The sequence below is a fragment of the Uloborus diversus genome, chromosome 7, assembly GCF_026930045.1.
Source record: "Uloborus diversus isolate 005 chromosome 7, Udiv.v.3.1, whole genome shotgun sequence".
Classification (NCBI taxonomy): Eukaryota; Metazoa; Arthropoda; class Arachnida; order Araneae; family Uloboridae; genus Uloborus; species Uloborus diversus.
In genome coordinates this window covers 105777071-105798275 of record NC_072737.1, presented here as the reverse complement: position 1 = coordinate 105798275, position 21205 = coordinate 105777071, and the positions used below count along the sequence as shown (strand labels likewise).

General features: G+C 30.7%; 2 protein-coding genes across 2 annotated transcripts in view; one reads left to right on the top strand and one right to left on the bottom strand.

Moving 5' to 3' along the window:
• The window catches only part of LOC129227020 (glucosidase 2 subunit beta-like), a 46546-nt gene extending 30998 nt beyond the window's left edge, over positions 1–15548 (bottom strand). Inside the window, exons 1-7 of the mRNA XM_054861651.1 lie at positions 15230–15548; positions 13660–13776; positions 9887–9982; positions 6863–6920; positions 3919–4036; positions 2598–2661; positions 515–580 (exon numbers count right to left, since the gene is read on the bottom strand). Coding sequence (XP_054717626.1) covers positions 515–580; positions 2598–2661; positions 3919–4036; positions 6863–6920; positions 9887–9982; positions 13660–13776; positions 15230–15332 — 622 coding nt within the window. The 5' untranslated portion in view covers positions 15333–15548. The remainder of the gene's footprint in view (positions 1–514; positions 581–2597; positions 2662–3918; positions 4037–6862; positions 6921–9886; positions 9983–13659; positions 13777–15229) is intronic.
• A 354-nt stretch (positions 15549–15902) lies between these two features.
• Positions 15903–21205, top strand: part of LOC129226827 (glucoside xylosyltransferase 1-like) — a 31997-nt gene continuing 26694 nt past the window's right edge. Inside the window, exons 1-4 of the mRNA XM_054861454.1 lie at positions 15903–15908; positions 16190–16299; positions 17778–17940; positions 19851–19985. Of these exons, the coding sequence (XP_054717429.1) occupies positions 15903–15908; positions 16190–16299; positions 17778–17940; positions 19851–19985 (414 nt within the window). The remainder of the gene's footprint in view (positions 15909–16189; positions 16300–17777; positions 17941–19850; positions 19986–21205) is intronic.

Below are 21205 nucleotides of genomic sequence, written 5' to 3'. Positions count from 1 at the left end.
GTATTCTGCTTCATCAACTTTTTACATACTCATTCCTTCAATACAAGAGAAATCACAGGTGTTACTCTTTTACGCACAGCACACTGCTTCAAAAGGAGCTCTTTTGGCTTTTAGAGTCTACTGTACAGGAATAGTAGATGGTGGGAAAATTTTCATTTTTACTTTTAAGTTTCTGTCCTTTTAACTATCAGATTGCAAGTAATTTTTTTAACAAAATATTGAGTTAAAAGAAGTAAACATTGAGATACGAAGGATAACTAACAAAATATGGAAGACAAGGGGGTGGGGACCTGACAGAAATTTGGAGTTAGAGTAATGTTAGAATTATCGGTTTTCAAGGTACTGGGCTGTACATACATAGCTGTATATACATGTAAGTACTGAATGCTCTCAGGAGGAAATTCTGGCGCCATAATACTTCTACATATAGTTTTATACCATTTTGAAGCAAATGTATGTCAGAAAATGACATTAAAAAAATGATAATAGAGTACACGTTAATTGCCCTGCCTACCTTTCTTAAATTCCCTTTCCTTGCTGAGAATAATGTTTTCTCTTGATTCAGCATTTTCTTTTTCATCTAAAAAATAAAGCATTGAGCATTAAAAGAGTTAAAAGTAAAAAGGTGAAAAAATGAACTTTTCTCTCTCCCCAATTGTGACTGCTATGTCTCAAAAAGTAATGTGAGGGGATGACTCAAACAAAATTTGCAACATAAGTAGACATAAATGAAAATTAGTACTGATTCATTTTTGGCACTAATTGCTCTAAGCAGGGTGGATTTCTGTCATCAACTGCACAAGTTATAATACATTTCACCTCAAAGGGTAAGCAACAAACGAAAAAAATGGTAATAAAATAAAAATAATTTATTGAAATACAATCAAATTTTTACAGGTTATCCAGCCAGAAAAGGAAAAATTAGTTTCCAAAAAAGTAGTGTAAACATGAAAATGCAAATTTGGCTAGTTAAACATTTCTTCCTCACAAGTTATGCTTATTTTTTGAGATAGAGTAATAAGTTATACCAACCAGTGAATCAGGACCCCCTCCCCCCCCCCCCCCCCCCAAGTAAATGAACACCTGTTAATCTTTTGAAAAAAAAAATTTAAAAACTTTTTTTTAGATGAATTGGCAGTAGTAACTCTCTTCTACCCATTTCCAGAAAGAAAATTACTAGAATGTGCTGTGTTAGTCTACTGGTTGGGGTGTTCATTCACTCAGTCCGGGAACTTCTTTTCATTTCAACCTCCTAAAAAACCTCATACCCAGCTATAAAAGTTCTCCCAATTTTTTAAAAAATAATTATGCATAGCATCTAAAATGTTTTGACTGTCATGCTCCAAATGCTACAACATTAAAGAGTGCTATGAATTTTTGAAAATGAAATTCTGCTTTAGTGATCATTCACTGCTCGGTCTACCCTATATAGCATAAACTTTAATACACAATTCAAATCTTTTATTTCATGATCATTAAAGATTTGTTTCAACACATCAATGAAAAATGGATATTTTATTTATACATGATTATACCCCCGCCCCCTCCCCGACCCTGATTGTCGACCTTATATTAAAAGGTTCATAGGCGCCCAAACTAAAATTTTTGGGAGGGCAGAAATTCTCAATTTTTCGAAAGGAACTCCAAATTTTGCTGAGTGATTATAATTATGCGGAATGGACTACAAAATTCGATGAATGCTGATTATTTTGCCGAAGAATTTTGCTGATTTATCAGACAAAACTCGGCGAGTAAGGAAATTTTTAGATGTCATGAAATACATTTACATTTTTTCTAGATGACATAGGAAACATGGAAAAGGAAAAATAATCACAACTAGTACAATTTGCCAGTTGATATAGCAGAATCAAGAAGAAAAATCAAAAATCCTTTTAAATGCCTTTCTTATATACCAAAATGGCTACAATCGTCAGTTTTTTAAAAAAATTTCAGTTATTATAAAAGCACAAATTAATAAACTTAAACATAAAAAGGATATTAATCACTTTTTGTTAAAAATAATATATGCAGTAAAAAATGCAAAATAAATTTAGCTTCAGTTAAATGAACCTATAATTAAAGCTTTTAGAGCAACCTTTACTGAACTTCATTTGGAAATGAAATTTTACAAAAAAAAAAAAAAAAAATCTGATTAGTTACTGTGTGTTTTTCTTGCACAATTTTTGTGACGGCACACTTCATTTTACTTAGTATCACAGAAGCAAATATTTTAGTTATTTTCTAAAACACTTATTCAGATCATAAAGACGGAAAGAATTCAAAACATCAGCCAATTAGAAATATTTTATGATGAAACTTCAGTGGGGGGGGGGGGGGAGGGTTTAAAGAAAAAAAAAGGGACAGTTTCAGATTTTTCTTATTCTTTGAAAGTTAAAAACTTTAGAATAAAGTTTTCATGTGAGAGATGGGTTGTTGTGTACAGCTTTAATTATACAACATGCATGCAGTCATTAAGCATAATTACTATCAGGATGTTAAATATGTTAGTTAGGGAGCTAGTTAGGATGCACTTACTTGCGCAATCAGCAAAGAAAAATAATAAACTATTCCTAATACAAGTTCTTTCAAAAAGTCACCTTGTTTTTCATTTTTCACATTAATTGCCTCAGCCTCTTGCTTTAGCAATTCATCTAAAAGAAGCTAAAATAAAAATAAGTAAACACAATTGCATTTATTACATAATACTGGTACATAATTGGTTAAGAAGTAAAAACACTTGAATGTTTGCAAAATTGAGATAAGTCAATTATTTTGCAGCATGAGCTGTTATTTAGTTAAAATAGCATGTTTACAAAATTGCAGAAAGATTATGAAATTAAATTGTAGAGAGTAAAAGTAACAGTTACCTATTTTGCTGTTTGCTGACACTTTTTTTACACCATTGTTGATTAAATAAATAAATAAATAAATAGCGGTTTGAAATACACATGTATATTATTAATATTTTCCACATGAAAATTAAATTAAATAATTTTTAAATATTTAGAGTCAGATAAATAACACACACACAATAAAAAAAAAACACAATCAATATTATAAAACATTGCTTCTTTATTGTAGCCATCAGCTACAGACAAAATTTGATTTGCCAAAAAATAGCAGAAAAAATCTGATTCCATACAGCACAAAAAAACATAGCTCTACACAGATAACACAATAGTCACTTACGGAAAGGTTGACTATGATTGTTCTGCATAATTGAACTCAACTGACCTATAAGTTATCAACAAAGTGATAAATCAAGAATATCTCTAACCTAACATTTCAAAGAAATAAAATATTAAAAAGTGAACGATAAACAAATGAAAAATGAACAAACTAATGATAATAGATTACATTAGTGGTTCCCAACCTTTTTTTTTACCTGAAAAAGGCACCTCAAGTTAAAATGATTTCAGAGGTCAGAACATACATAAATTTTAAAATATTAAAAAAAAATCTAAATAACATGGGAGAACACGAAAAAAGAAAAAAAACTACAAAACAAGATTTATTGTCAACATTACTTGATACGTATTTTATTAAATACTAGTGACACTCACACTCTGAGGTAGAAAATTAAAAGGTCATTTGGTTAAAATAATATTATATGATTGCATACGAAAGTATTTCAGGCAAGGACTACTAATTCGATAGGAGTCCATGTTTTTCAGATTCATTGTAGTACCTCTCCCAGTACCGAAATACATTTGAAATATCCCAGGACCCAAATTTCTTCAGGGTCCGTCCCTGATACTATTCATTTCACTTTTGACATCTGAAATTCTTTATTATACGTTAAAAACAAATAAACAAGTAAACAAAGAAATAAACAATCCTGGGTCATAGCAAAGAAAAATATTTTCACATACATTTTTTGGATTTAATGAAAATAATGTTGGAAGGCAAAAATAGTACCTGATATTCTTCTTTCTTTTCCTTCCCAAGTTTAATATATTCATTTCTAATTTCTTGACCTTTCAAAAAATTATCATGCACTTTTTTAGCAGCATCATATGCTTCTTGCCCGAGTTCTCTAAAAGAAAGTGAGGTTTAATTTAATTTATCAAGCTTCTAAGAAAATATTAACACAATTATATTTCTATTACATTGTCCTAAAAAGTTAATAATAAGACAGCACTAATGGGTCATTCTCCAGAAAATGTAACTTTTGAACACATATTTTTTCAATTTCGAAACCATTTTTTTTTCATTCTTACATGAAAGTGTTACCTACTAGATGTAACCATAAACAATGGCCAGCTAAGTTCCAATTATTTTATTCATTAAAAAAATAATAATAACAAAAAATGCTCTGTTCACAGGGGAAAAAAAGCTTTTAGAGTTAAAAAATCAAGGCCAAGTTAATACCAAAGTAGTAATTTTGTTAATAGTGCAAACAATGAGCTACTTTAATGATTGGTGGGAATCTAATCTTAAGTTCTCTTAATTAAAGTATGGCTTAATTAATAGTAAAACCTTTAGTTCAAAAGTGTGTTAAAAATAGTATTTAGTAAACTTGATAATATGCTGGCAATTTATTATTTTGGTAGAATGCCTAAGATTGATGGATATCTTCTCCATTATTTATTTTTACCTCAGAAATAATGACATTGACAAGGTCTGTCATGGAGGTGAAAAATATTCCATTTATATAGGCCTAATGAATACATTTTTCAGGGAAATATTTTTCTTTTTTGTTGCTACAATCTGCACATGTTAAGCATATGAAAACATGTTCACTTCTTTTTTTACATTAATTTACATCCCTGAAATTCAAGTTCACGGACGTGAGAAGTCAGAATAATCACACTTAAGTTTTTAAAACAAAATCTATCTTGTTGTTTTTCGACAAAAATCTCATAACTTCTTAAAGGCTGAAAATAAACAAGGGGGCTCCCTTGTATCATGGAAAATAAAATTTGGTGTCATTACTGCCATGTATTAATGAGGAATGGCATTTTGTGTTTAGGTAACGAAGGTGAGAATTTGTGTGACATGACACCTTATCCTTCTAAAATGAACTAAAACACAATATTAAATATCCCTAAACAATTGGTATTTGAGACACTTGTAAAAGGAATAATAAATAAATAAGTATATACAAGTTATTAAGCAACAAAAACAGTCACATAAGGTGTGTGACATGCCACGGAGGTGAGAATGTTGTGAACCAAAAATATACAAAAATAAAAAATATTATTAGAACTGTGTTGGCAGGTTTAAATAGATATATTTTTCATGAAATTAAAGTTTTTAGTGTAAAATGTATGTGACAGAAAAGTTACTTTTTGCAGAATAACCCTTATGGGGAAAAAAAAAAAAACAAAGTATTGCAAAACAGAAGAATAATTCCTTAGAATAAATACAAATTTTGTCTACAAAAGATGTCATGCTTTGAGGGAGTGGGGTGGAAGGTTCATGAAATTGTGAGTTTGTAACAAGGAGGGAGGGGGTAATGAAAATAGTGCATAACATCTGAATTTTATTTTTAAATTCTAAAAATAGAAGGAATAAGTTTTCCAAAAAGGTATTAAAGAAATTGCTTGACTAATTTTTAAATTTATGTTGATTTTACTCCATATTCTAACTTAATATAATTCAACTTTTTAATAAGGAAATAAATTGAGTTTTGCTTTTAAATTTTGAGCTCACTGAAAGTAAAATAAATTTTGAAAACCTTAACCTTTGCTTTTAATTTAGTTATTAATTAATGATTTTTTTTTATTGCATTCAAGTACAGTTCAAGACAAGGTATTAAAGTTATTTCCTTCTACCAAAATTGGCAGCTTCAACAGTTGAAACACTAAGCAAATTTAAAAAGAAATAAGCACCACATACATACACACACACACAAAATCAATTCTTATAATTTATTGGTTAAAGCCATTTGAAAAACGAATGTTCCAAATAAGGGGTGTGGCTAGCAGTGACATCAAAAACTATGAACGCTCGAAACACCAGCAAAACCTGCTTTGTACTATGCTAGTTATTCTTTAGCAATAGTGTTTGCTAAGTTTCAAAAAGCTTTGACTCTTGTTTATCTTTCTTTTGCATAAATGCTATAATTAAAATTAGCTTAAAGTGCAGTATTTTGTCTGAAAAGGAAATTTTTAAATGCCTATAATTGCTGTGAAAAGTATGAAACGTTTCATTCTTAAAACCTACACTACACATTTTAACAAAGGGGTTTCCTAAAAAATAAGTTTTAGACATTTTAGAATATTACAGCTAAATATAATTTTGGTGGTGAGATATTAAAAAGAAAGAAAATCTTGTAGTAGCAGTAAAGGTTTCTATTGTTTTGATGATCAGTAATGATATTATTAAAATTATACTTTTCCCCATAAGACAAAATGACCTGACACCCTAAAGATCCCCGTACCTCTCCATTTCTCAGCTTATCGATTTTAAATGCTTGGGAAAGTCTCCGAAAAAGGTCCCTGAGGACAGTAAATTAGAATGACAATAAAATGCTTTGCAAAAATCACAGTTTAAACACGCCTTTTTTTTTCAAAATGAAGATTATATAAATAAAACAGCTCACACATAGTGCATAAAATTGGTTCCTCTCCATCCTTAAACATGCTTCCTACAGTTCCTTGCAGTTAATTTTAAATTCTGTATTTAAAACAAACACGCAGCATCATCCACATTACTAACTAAATTGGCTCCATTTTTTTTCCTGTCAAAGACTACATTAAATTTTCATGCTGTGGATATTGTTTTCTTACATTTTAAATGCCTTTGAAAAAAAATTATGAAAAATAAAAAGTATTTTTCTGATTTATTTATTCCTTTGAAGGAGGAGAGGGAAATTCATATGGTGGGGAATAAATAAATGGTGGGGAAAGATAATTACTTGCAATGATTGAAGCAGTCAACGGGGCTATTGTATTCATCACTTGAATCACAACAGTCTGAAAAACAGAATGATTATGATAAAAAATAATAAGCAATACAAAAGTCCTCTGAATAAACAAATACAAAGTATTTAAAACTGCAAAACAAAGTTTTTTTACAGCTCAAATTTAATGTATAAAAGAAACTTCCGGACTCTTTAACCTCTTTACAAACTTACATATTTTTTACAGTAAAATCATGGAGGTTTCAAAGAGAGACTTAGCTGTGTAAAAACACAAATACAATACAAATATGACAACCAGCAACAGGCTCTGTTATCAGCTAGTCTAGACCTAATAATTGATCAATCCTCAATGAAGATCAAGACAAGAAGTCCAAAACAATTAAACTTGGTAAATACAGACGGACCTCGGTTTAATGAATTTCGGGATTTTGCGAATTTTTCTTTTTCCCTGATTAAAGTGAAGGCAAAACCCCCTATTTACCGAGTAACAAACCCCAAACTAACAAATTATTTTAAGAGACAGATATTTTTTTCTTAATTTGAGTTAGGAAATATTGGATTCTTTTCCAAATGATGTATCTATCTTGTTCGAAGCAGAAAAATACTTTTCTTGGATTCAGCAATTTTTATGGATGAGGTAGATATAGGTATAATAGCGATTCTGATAGCGAAAAAACATATCTCATGAAGCAGGCTGTGAACAACATAGTATTTTCTTCTCTCCATAAAGTTGAAAGAGAACTACAGTTGAGCTCGCTTAATGGAATAGTCAATTTTTCACAAAAATTACTCTAATAAACGGGATATTCCATTGAACGGGATTAAAATAATGAACATTAACGGTTTGGTACATTGAAAATGTATTACATTAAGAGGGATATTATTTTAACCGATATTCTAATAAGCGGGCTTGACTGTATTTCGAGTCTAGTATCAAGGAAATTTTCAAACATCTATTACTCAGTACTTTAAAATTTAAAACTAACTAGTGTTTAATAAGTTGTAGAATGCTGGATAAAACGTGTACATTTTCTAATTTTGGATATTTTTGTGTAGTTGCTTATTTGGGTTTTTAGATAAGGTAAGTGCATCTTTTTGTGGCACCCAGATATTACGAATAGCCCTGATTTAACATATAAAAGTTTGGGTCCCGATGAATTCGTTAAATTGAGGTCCGACAGTATCAGCTTACAAACATTTATTCAGCTAATAGAGCAGCCTGAAACAATGATATATAATGCCTGAGTCATCTATTACAGTTCGAAATTCTTTAAATACTCAAGAACTTTATCAGAATCTATAGAACAATTATCTTCTTTCTCAGGGAACACAAAGATCATTCAAACATTATTATGCATTCTCAAACACAATATTTCTATTACTTCATCTTCTATATGAAGTACCTGTTCAACATTGCTCATTGTTAACTTCTTTCCCTTCCATCCAACTAACAAAACTTGTAATAACTAACAAGAGCATTAATGAATCCTTTGACATATTCTTATGATTTAGTGTTTTGATTCCGCTGTATCTTCATTTTTAAAGTTATTTATAACTGTCAGTCTGTTGACTTTTAAGTGAAATCTCCTTCGATTTGTTGAAGTACTTGCTATATTCAATAACATAACTTGCTAGAGTTCAAATTGTGCATATTTTGTGCGTCAGAATGAGAATGGATATTACTCCAACTTTTCGAAAGTTGATCTTTGAATTTACTGATATCTTCATGGTACATTTAACAGTTAAATCAGTGCTCTCAACAGTCCTTTCCTGTGCCTTGTGGCAACAAATCTGAAAATAGTTTCAATATTGTATTGTTCCAGTATTAGTTTCAAGTTCGTTAGCAAATGTGTCTGCTTAAATTATTTTCTCATATCACAAACATGTAATAAAAAAAATGATTTTCATATGCATAGGAATTTTTAAGTGTAGTTTTCATGATTTTCATCACATACAATAGAAGAAGTAAAATGACGAAACATTAAAAAAAATAATTTAAATAAAAGTTTATTTTTTAAATGGAAGCACAAATAATTTTTGTATGAATACTACTTATATATGTTTTAAACGTGACTACTAACTTTAAACAATAGTTTGTTTTCTACTAGCATTCTAAAATTTTATCCCATATCAGCTTTTAGATAAATGTTCTTCTGTTATCGTATTTTTTTGCCCTTCTGCTACCATTAAAACCATATAAATTAATTATCTATTAAAATTATAACTATGCCTCCCTGAGGAGGGACATAATTCTGCTTTGCATTAAAAAAAAATAGTTTCTTTTCCCAATAGGTTTTTTTGTGAACTAACTGAGACGTAGTATTTTGGTAACAGAAGGGCATCAAATTGTCACCTTAGTAATAGACCTATTTCATGGTTGAAAACAAAGAAATTTTAAATTACTTACCAAAAAGTTTAACTAGACATTCAAAAGATAAAAGTTAACCTAAATAATATATTCTGATAGCAAGTTTATTGAAATTACAGTATATATCAAAAAAGAGATTGTTTTGCTCTGTAAAAACACAAAGGAAAAACTTGATTTTGCACTTGATTTTCTGAAAGTCAGCAAACTATTTGGGAAAAACAGGTTGAGATTCAAGAAATTCATTTATTTCTGAAGAGATTGGTATATGGCAAGAGACAAAATATTAATTTTTAAAATTCAAGTGTCATGTCCTTTTTTTCCTGGAATTCACCAAATATTGTGATGTTTTCAAACCCTGATGCTGAGTACTCTGAATAGTAACTTGATATAAAAAGAGATCGCCAATTACTTCCAAAAAATCCTCTTCTCTGCAAGTTCAAAGGCAAAAAGTATCCCGATCAATGTCTGGGAATTTGAAATCTTCCAACGAAAGGACTAAACTCTTTTTAGCCATGTCCCGAAAAGTATGTTTAGTCAAATTTTATTTTGTTTTTGAGGAAAAGAATAACAATGGAAACACAATCAACATTTTTCAAAGAGAAATATCATATTTAATTAGTTTTGAAACAGGGGGAAAAATAATTTCTTACCACAAATGCCATCATTCACCCTAGAGGATGGCAAAGTGACTGCTTTATGTCCATGATTCAAGCAGCTAAAAACACCATTTGCACAGGCAGATGTTCCTGGATGAAAAAACATAAAGATATTGAATGGCTTGGAAGTTTAAGATTTTAAAAACAATCAGCCTTTTTATTGAAAATAATACTTTTTTTGGCAATGAACATAAATCGAGTGTTGAGAAATTAAGTTTCAAAAATCCCACTGGAAAAGCAATGAAAATGCATGGGAAGGGGTGGGGTGGGGGATAAACTAATGGTCTTTCCTCTGAAATTTATTTTTAAAAAGGGACAACTCGTTTAGCTGTTTTTATAAAAGTCAGGAAAATCTATTTTCTTAGTACTTAATTATTTTTAAAATTCTGGTGCCAGATCTAAAGGGAGCAAGCCTGACCCCTCAGGGCAGCCTAGAGCCAAGGTGAACCCCCTTGTCAGTTTGGTCATCAGGACAGCCTTCCCCCATAAAATTTGTCAAATTTATAATTCTCCCATTCCGAACTAGGCCCCCTCAAGGGATTGGCCCCTAGTTTCCCACTAGGCATGGCGCCTCTTGTCGGCCCTGGGACCCCTGCCCCAGGCTGCAACTTCTGGGTGGGAAATTCACCCTATTTCTGTGGTTAATATGAAAAATAAAATGTGGGTTTCTCAAACAGACACAATTTTCTAAAGCCTAAAACATCAGTATGGTACCAGATAGAGCTTCTCAAAAAACCTTTTATATCCAAAAAAAAAAAAAATATATATATATATATAATAAGAAAACCATATTATATGTGATATGCACCTCTAAATTTTGCACTTTTTTAACAATTGTTTGCAATTATGATGCGAAGAATATGCTTCATATGTTCCTTCAAAATTAATATCCAAAACAAAAATTACAATAACCTTGTGTGCCCATATGTGTAAGCTTTGGGGGGAGAAGGTGCTATGCGTTCATACATTTTAAGGCATTAATAATTTAAAGGGGGGAAAACTTTCACTTCTTTCTTCTTCTGTTAATAAAGTAATAAAAGAAAGTTAGATATAGTCGACTCCCACTAAAACGCAATTCAACTTACGCGAAATGGCTATAACACGAATTTTCAAGGAGTAACAAATTTATAGCTAACTTTAATACCTAGTCAACAACACGAATTGTTTTTGAAGGAAGTATTGGCTTCATTATTGGTTACTAAATACTGATTTCGTCATATTATTACATCCCTTTAGCATCACTGATATCTAAAGTTCCCACACCAAACTAGTTTACACATTGCGTTATTATTTCTAATTCTAAATATTAAAGTTGATGAAATGTAATGGCATCTTAATGCGCTGTTGCATCTAAAGTTTGAAGACGGGAGAAAGAAAGAAAGTTTCTGACAAAAAAAAAGGTTAAAGTTCTCGATATGCTTGAACAACTATAAAAAGTCGACGGTAGCACGACAACAAGCATGAGTGAATCTACCATACATAAAATTGATATGTCAAAACAAAAAGATATCCGTAAAAGTTCAGGAACTTAGTTTCAATATTGTAGCTTTCAGAACAATATCTAAGCAAAGTAGGGGAGAGTGGTAATGAATGGGCCACTAATAAAATATGAAAAAGTATTTTGATAAAATTATTTTAAATGCCACACTAATACATGGAGCTATTTGTTCTACTTAACTTATCCAGTTTTCAATTGTTTGAGAGAAGTTGTTTTTCCATGAGAGTAGGATGATCAAGAATCTGATTCAAAAGTAATTTTTTCCCTTTTCAATAAAATAAATACTAGCTAAAAAGTGTCTGTTATTTCACTACAAATATGTGTGGTAGCAAGTCTTTCCATATTTGTAAACTAATTTTAAGATGCATTTTGACGTTATTTGCAATTTCATGTATTAAAAAAACTTGAATATATTCCAGAAGTATAGGTGGGGCTGAATGGGCCACTATATCATGGTTATGAATGGGCCACCAAAATATGGTTTTTCTCTTTTTTTCTGATTTTCTCTTTAATATTAGACATAACTGGCTGTCTTAGACTTCGACTACTGTCTTATAAGAATAGGGTTATAGTGATTTCTAAAATTTGTTCATTTTAACACTAAGAAATATTAGCTATTTACTAGAAACAAAAGTGAAATTCTATAAATGATTAAGATGAACTTTCCATTTATTGGCCATATCTACCAGTATTTCACCATTTGAATTTGATATGAGTGATTCCATCCAGTATTTAATAAATAGGTTATAGTAGAATTGTTTGCTTTTACTTTCTTGATTTTATATATATTTTTTGAAAATGTCCTATTTTTTGCTTTTGTAGGCTGGTGCATATCTAAATAATACGTTATTTAAAAATTACTTGTCTATTTGAAAATCTAAATAATAATTCTTAATTATTATTAACACTTTGTCACTGATAACATTGAGTTAAAAAAAATTAAAATTTTAATTATTAGAAAAATGTATAAAATTTAAAAGTAGTTGTAATGAAATAAATGATAATATTTGCTTGTATTTTTATTTATGTAAGAAATTTTTTTAAGAGATCAATTCCACATGTTTTCATTGAATTCATTTGTGACCAGTTCATTACCTTCAATGGCCCATTCAGCCCCATGGGTGGGCTTGAATGGGCCAAATTTCTATATTTTTATTTTCTATTATCTTTCATTATAGACATTTTCTAATCCAACTTGTATGACTTTTTTATGTAATCAAATAAATAAAATAACTAAAGAGCCAATTCTGAGCTAAAAAAATATTAGAAAAAATTACAAAAACTAAAAACCGAAAACTAGCCCATTCATTACCACTCTCCCCTACATATTATGAAAATGGAAGCTACTCTTGTATTGTGGATTGAAGAGATCAATTAGAGGGGTTTTTGCCATAAATGGAAACATTATTTAAAAAAAGGCAAAGCAACCATATTTAAAAATGTATTAGATAACGATAAAATCATGGAGCATCATCATCTTCATTTTTTAACTCATAACTATCATTACTGTATCTACTGTACAGTAATGTTATAGTGCAGCATTTTATTATTACTACATACTGCACGTACAGTGTTTTATTTAAGTCTTTTCCTCCGATTGGTCATTCGTTTTGCGCATCTTAAAGTAGTTCATGTTGATTAAAACAGCTTGTGTTATTTTTCAAATACAGTAAAAGTTCAATTCTTTATGTAATAAACTGTGATGTACAGTTGAGGAATGCTTTAAAGCAGCTTGAGGGGGGTTTATAAGTGTCTAAAAGAATTTGGTATGTTTCTAAAAAATATGTATACGTACACTTTTCCACAATGAGAAATTTCGACTAATGCGAGGAGTCTTGGAACGCATCCCTCGCGTAAGTCGGAACTTGACTGTAGGTACACATAAAAATATTTCGGATTTAAAATTCGACGCACTTTTATCCATTCCAAGGGAGATCATGTTTTTGTTTTCTTCCGTTAAGACATGTGGAACACATTTTTATAGTTCTATAAATGTAAAAATTTAGTAAAATATTTACACCAATGAAGGTTAAAATTAAAAAAATTTTAAAGTAAAGAAGGTTTTAATAAGTCATGTATTAATGGCTTCAGTTGAAATGTTTTAAATTACATTTCATTACATATCAGCTTCAACTTTATTTTAAGAAAGAGTGGTTTCAGAAAAATCATTGATAGTTGGGCTTTAGCCCCCCCTGCTCCCCCCCCCCCCGCCCTCATGGGTAATTATGGCAATATCAGTTATCAGTGCCCAAAAAAAAAAAACGCATACCTGGCTCATCAGATCCATCATCACAGTCACAAAAGTCATCATTTACAAAATGGAAAGGAAATGATCCTGATCCATCTAAACAACGAAACTGTTGACTTGGATCGTAAAATATTTTTGCTGCAAGAAAAATCATGCATTATTGTAAAAAGAACTAATATTAAATTAAAACTTTTATAAAATACAATCCCAAAGGCTGACCTCATATTAAGGTGTATCTTGTGGGTCAGAACAAATATCAAATTTTAGTACAACTTTAAAATATTTCTAAATAATATGGCAAATCATGGAAAAGAAGAGATAATCATTACTACAGTCAAACTCGCTTATAACAGGCCCTGATTTAACGAGAACCTGGATTTAGCGAGGAAATCTGGAAGATTTGGTTGATACAATGTTAAGTCTATAGGAGCATAACTTGCTTTTAACAAGCAAACCTCGCTTGAAGTGAGCAATTTTTTTGTGATTCATAAAATTTCTATTGACTTTCAGCTCAGCTCATTCTTTCTTGGAAAAAAGTCCTTAACTTTCCGAAGTCAATCGAAAGTTAGTCTTGAGACATACATCCTGAAAACAAGTGTTGACAGTACTAGATTTGTAGACTAGAAAAGCATTTGAATAATGTACATTTGTAGACGACAATATGTTATCACTTTCGAGTTATACTTCCGAGGATATTGCAGCTCAAATTCAAGCAAATGCAGATAAAAAAAATAATGAAGCAATGTTGATAATATAATAAAAAATGTGAAGTAATTGAAACTGAACTTCAATGTCTTTTGATCTGCAGAAAAACGTAAACATTTTTTCGAAGTCAAGGGTGCAAGTGTCGCTTTTTTTGGGTGCACAAGAAAGATACAATGAGGCAACAAGGTAATTCGAAGCAAATTAACTAGAAATAATAAGAATATCATTAATAAGCAAGTTTATATGAATGTTCATGATTTTTTCAAACTCGTTTTTTACGAGCACTCGGTTATAGGTTAAATTAAATAAACCTTGTTTTGAGCATTTAAAATGAAAAAAAAAAGGTTTCAACCAGATTCTTTTTTTTTTTTAAATTTTAAATTATAGGGAAAAGTTTCGGGTTTCGAATCTTCCAGAATTTTGAGTTTCGAAATTCGGGTCCTATACTTTGATTTGAATATGCATGAAAAGAAGATTTTTGCATGTCATTATTTTTCTTTAACCATTTTATATTTTTGGATTAGAAAATGAGCCTAACAGATCTTCATTTTGGACAACCTAGAACACATGGCAAGTACAGTTTGATACATGTTTATGTTATGTCTTATTTAATAAATGTATTTTTACGTTTGAACATGTTTATTAAATTAGATCAATAGGAATTAGATGGCACAGTCAAAAACAAACTGCTTTATAGAAACAAAATTTGGCTCAACAATTTATTTGGCTCTAATGATTTCAAACTAATGTAATAAAAAGGGCAATATTTGAACAGCAAACTTCTTTTATATAGAATTAAACCCTACTTCATGCAGTAAAACGTCTGATAAGCTGCTTAAAATTGTCATTCAAGTATTTTCGTGCTATGCAGGAAAAAAGAACTCACTTGGCAAAGGCACACCACGAGGTCTTAAGGCACCAGTAGCATAATGAAATAAAATCAAAAAATTCACGACATGTAGTGTGCTGAACGAAGTTATATATAGCATTATGATGAAACAAAATATTAGGGCAAGGAGAAACAGAAAAGGAGGTTACATTATAATAGAAATTTTAAGCAGATTACAGATCCTACAAGGAATTTTCAAAACTATCAAACAATCATAATCACTCTCCATGACTCAAATAAACTTCAACTAAATTCAATAACATTAGGAAAAAGCAAATAAAATTCAAATTTTCCAATTCATGAATCATCGGTTGGGTCGGACTCGCTTTGTTTATTTTGATTTTATACCTCTTAGTGAATTCACTTCAGTTTTTTTTTTTCAAAGAAGAAAGTGAATTTTTGCCTCTTTGGTTGCGTTCGACGAAACTCACCGGTCAACCAGTAAGTAACTGGTTACTAACCGAATCGTTCTATGATCAACCGGTTACCACAGCGGTTACCATTCTAAGCAGTTGATTGGTTGATTGGAGCAGGTGATCATTAGCTGTCACGTGTTTAACTAACCGGTCGCTCTCGGTCGAGCTCGTCGAACGCAACCTAAAGCATTTTTGTACACTTCAACTTTCACTTATAGTATATCTTAAGTAAACAAACATACAGTTCGAATGTAATGGAAGTAAAAAGATATGGAAATACTGAATATTAAGAGCAATGAAATCGTTTTTGATTCTCGGTATAATAATCTAGTGGATTCAGCTTGAAACAGATACTTTAAATTGGACGAAAAATATGAATTTTACTGTAAAATAAGTGATGTTGAGAAATCAGCATGCAAAATTTTTTACACGGCTCGCTCTCTTATTTGTAATCTCGTTTACTATTCTTCTGTACTATATTTCTCGAAAAAGTGACGTTTCAACTTTGAATTTACTCATAGATAAACATTTTTCCCTGAAGAATGTGAACACTACTAGGTCTCAAGCTACTGGTGTAAATCTCGGTGAACCAAAAACTTTACATCTGCTCAGTAAAAAATTAAAAAGTTATTCGAATGATAGTATTTTCCGGTAACTATTTTTGAACATTAGTATTTATAAATTAGTGGTATTATGCCTAAATGAGAGCTTTTACTGGCAACTAATTTAAACCTAATTTACTAAATTTAACCATGTAAGTTATTTATTTAACCCTTTCACAGGGCAGATGCCCGCAGAAAGAATTGTTTCCACAAGATGGGACCTGTCAAGCGAACAATGTTGCTAAAGACTGGGTCATTTTACTTAAAGTAAAATTATGATTTATATAGTCGTATTAACGATGTGATGAGATGAACTAATGAACTCTTATTGCTCCATAGTATGCTGAAAAAAATTATTAAAGTTTCTCCAGTTAGCATAGGGCAGTCATCCTGATTTTTCCCGGAAGGGGGGTGGGGGGTAGGATTAAATGCTGCTTTAATCGGGAATCAACAAAGCCACACCCACTTTTATGCCAAAGCATTAATTTTTCAAAAAAAGGGGGGGGGGGGGGGAGAACCTTTGACCTTTTTATGATGGACCTGTCTTCAGACAATTAACGTCTAAAAATTTTTACTAAATTGATGTAGGATATATAGTCTATGTTATTGTTGCCCAAACTAAAGCCCTAGAAGCTGATGTATGGCCCCTTGTTTTGTTTATATTCTACAAATCAAACAGCACGATTAATGACAATGTTACAAATTTGGAGCCAAATATTCAAAGATAGGTCTCTGAAAAACAGATGTGATTAATAAATAAAGCATCAAGTAATGATAGCGATAATAATTGTTTTTAAAATTTCTTGAATTTTTTAAATATTTTCCTATGTTATTTAGAGAAATTTTAAAATTTTACATGTATTCTAGTTCGTGAGCATCATTTTAATACGTGGTGGGGACCTTCAGCAGAAAAAGGTTGGGTACCACTAGTCACTGGTTTCACCATTAATTAATGATTTAGTTTTTTTGAGTGTTAGAAATAACGTAGTTTTTAGTTATATTTCATGTCTAAAATTTTTTTTTGACGCATAAATTTGCAAAATCTGGGAGCAAAGTTCACCTAAAATTTTGTATTGTACTAAAGCTTTCCTTTCTCAACTCATTGTAGTTGAGGTATGCAATTAGTGCAAAGAATAAATTATGCTCACTCCTCCTAGGGTTAAGGCACCCTACCCTAAATATTGCAATGACCCCCCCCCCCCCAAAAAAAAAGAAGAGCACCCCTCTAAAAATAGGAAAAATACCCCTCAAAATAACCCCTCCTTAAAAATTTCAATGGTGCAGTCTGCACTGTGACCCCCCCCCCCCCTAGGTGGGTGCACTCCTGTAGTTAAAATAGATCTAGAGACAGCCAAAGAAAATGAGAAAGTTTAATGAATTTCCTAGATTTGTATCTTGGTCTTGTATTATTATTATTGAAATCGAATTTTTTACTTGTTAAATTTTAGAACGTGCGTAAACTTTGCTTTTTTTTCTTTCTTTTTTTTTGAAACGTTTACGTAATATGAATCTTGTTCTCTCTTTTAGCTATGGAAACTGTGACGAAGAAATCAAAATAGCTGTTGTATTATGTGGAGATCGTTTAAACCAGACTCTTGTCACATTGAAATCTACTGTTATATTTTCTGAGAAACCGCTGCACTTTATTATAATTGTGGACGAACAAAATCGTCAACAGCTATACAACAAGGTAAGCTTCCAATATTTTCCTTGCTTTTGTTTTAATGTAAGTAGTCAAACCCCGTTGTAACGAACCTTCAGCGAACTGACTTAGGAGATCGCTATAACCAAGGGTACACTATATCCGACTTTTCGAAAATAAGCCCACTTTTGCTAAGATACTTCTTTAATGAGTGTTCTTATTACACAATATTTGTATTAGTGAAAAGTATAACATTAAGTTAAATAAAAAATAAATACCTTTGTGCAGTGACATAAATAGTAATGAACAATGTTTTAATGTACAAAATTAGCAGATTACTGCATACACGTGTTTTGGAGTTTCAGGAAACTCCTTTTTAAATGCAAAGTGGTGAGCTTTTGGATGTAAAAACCTTTGCACTGAACAAGGAGTTCCTGTAGCTCCGACACACATGTATGCAATAATCTGCTAATTTTATGCATTAAAATTTGTTCATTATTATTAATTAAGTTAAATATTAGTATATTAACTATATTGTACTCAGTAATTTACTAACTATTGAAATGTATATTTTCATTTATCCATAATGCAGGTAGGAAAATGCTTTTTTTTTCAAGCTTTTATGTACGTTTTGTTGATTTTTCTGCCAAATATAGTAAATTTAGACTAATAGTAAATTTAGAAATAAAAAAGCCCTGATAAATTGAGAATAGACACGCTTCTTTCCAATTTCAGAATAAATTTGACTTAATCCTACAGAATGTTTTTTTTTTTTTTTTTTTGTCTAATTTAGCTACGGTTAGAGTGAAGTTCACAGCATAATATTATCAGATGAGCAATAGGTGAGGAGTGTGGTTTAGTTTGTAGAATTCCAGTGAAAAAGGGGTAACTATTGCAAAAGACAGTGTTTGCCTATGGAAAAATTCGTAAGGAACGTAACTGGAACAAGTGCTATGAAAAACTAAAAATTATAGAAATTTTGGATTGCTATAGCTGATTGTACAGCGTTTAGAGTTTGTTACAAGCATTTGCAAATACCCTAAAAACATAGGTCTCCAGTTGGGACCAACTAAAAGATTTACTACAACTGGGGGACCGTTATACCTGGATTCGTTATAGTGGGCTTCAACTGTATTTTCATTTTATGCATCAGTGATACCCAACCTACTGCCTTTGCACTAAGTGCCACCCACAAAGCTGATTTATGTGGTTTTACAATTTGAAAACCAAGGTTAGTTATGTCATAAATTTGGACCAAATGTTCAGAAATTGGTTACTGGTAAATAGATGCAAACCTTGCACTAATAAAATAAGTATCATGTAATAATAACAACATTTATTGGTTTAACTTTTTCCTAATTTCCATATTTTCTCATATTATGTTGAAATGTTAAAAATATTTTGAAAATTTATAGGTATGTACTACTTGCGAGAATCTTCTTAATATTTTTGAGATGTGAGCCTCGAGTAATGAAAGAGTGGACATACATTAATACAAATAAATATAAATGTGATGACTGGCAATAGGCTTTGGGCCCAGCGAGGCTGTTTCTGATTTATCAATTCTCAATAAAAATCGAGCATTTCCTAAATTTATTTAACCAATTACAAGTAACAGCTTCTGCTTTAAGTAAACTATTCTAAAAGCTTACACTCCAATTTGAAGTTGGATTTTTTCCTATCTCACATTATTTTAATTCCACTCTGCATAAAAAGAAGTAACTTTTCTTTTCCTTTTGGTTTCAATATCCAATTACTGTGATATACAATATCCAATTACTATCCATGTGTCCTATTGTGTTAAGTTTTGTTGTAGAATTTTTTTTTTTTTTTAATTATTTTTTTAAAGGGAAATTACAAAAGGTTTTTGCGATAGACTTTTGGTGTTTGATTATATTTTGCAGCTATTTTTAAATGAAAGATGTTAAACAGTTTTATTATTGTTATTGCTTTTTCAGTTGTTAAGATGGCCAGTAGATGTCTTAAGTCGTTTGTCATTTGAATTCCATGGTGTTCATTTTCCAAATGGCAGTGAAGGTGAAGAATGGAAAAAGTTATTCAAGCTTTGTGCCTGTCAGAGGCTGTTTTTGCCGGTAAATTTTTTTTTTCCCATCAGAAATAAGTTGTGTAAAACATGTTATGTTTTTAAGTGTAATGTTTATAAGTATCATATTATTTTTCTCAAAATTGAACGAAAGTTCACTGCTATATGCCATCAAAAAAATTACCATAAAAATATTTAATGATGAAACTCTTAATAGGAAAAACCTTGAAGTTTAATTGTTTATTCCTTGCTAGTTTCCTTGCTTCAGCTGTCATTTCAAAGAGATGATAAAGATAGAAAAAAAAAAATGTTTCTCAAATTTATGAATTTGAAATAAACTGTTCATGAAACCATATAAGTTATTGCTCTGAAAATATGATAGTCAGCAGAGTAACTTTTTCCTTTAATGTTTATTGAAAGTTAATCAAAACAAAATGCAATGTTGCCAACTCTCCTGATTTTGGTGAGTATAACTTCTAAAGGGATATAGAAATTGAGGCAATAAAATAATAAATAAACAATGAGGTAGAAATTTTTATACCTTTTTGAAATTCGAATGAAGTTAAGCTTTTTACTTCGTTTTTCAAAGTAAAGGAAGTATTGTATTCGCAAAAAAAAATTTCACTCGAAAATTGTACTTAGTTTCCATTTTACTCGCCCCCGAATTAATATTGAGTTTTTTTTCAACCCGACCACACGTGAATTTATACCAAAGAATGTATAGACACCCGAAATATCCATTTTGACGATCCCCAAGTAAATTAAAACGAGTTTTCTCATGATGTACGTATGTATGTGCGTATGTATCTTGCATAACTAAAAAATATTATGTCCTAGAAGGTTAAAATTTGGATGTAAACTCTTAGTAGGCTCTAGTTTTGCACCTCCCTTTTTCGTTGCATTTGGATATTCCAAAGGGGGTCTTGTATACCTTTTCGGAGGGAAATCATCGTTAATTTCAATGCAAACTCAAGTGGTGTTATAATTTGGTAAACACTCAGTGATGCATCACCAAGCTTTTGGTCTCCAAGTTTTGTTGTCAACTTGGCAACAAATTAGGCGTTTTTTTTTAAAATTATTTTATATTTTTTTTATCTGGTTTCATTTTGGCCATTATTGGCAATATTTGGAGAGTTAACCATTGAATCACATTAAAATTGTCTAATATCAGGAAAATTAATCTGTTTTAAATATTTTTTTTTCTTCAGTTTGCAATAAACTTGGAGTAAAAAAATTTAAAGTGTTCCTTTGTTTACTCCAAGGAACTAT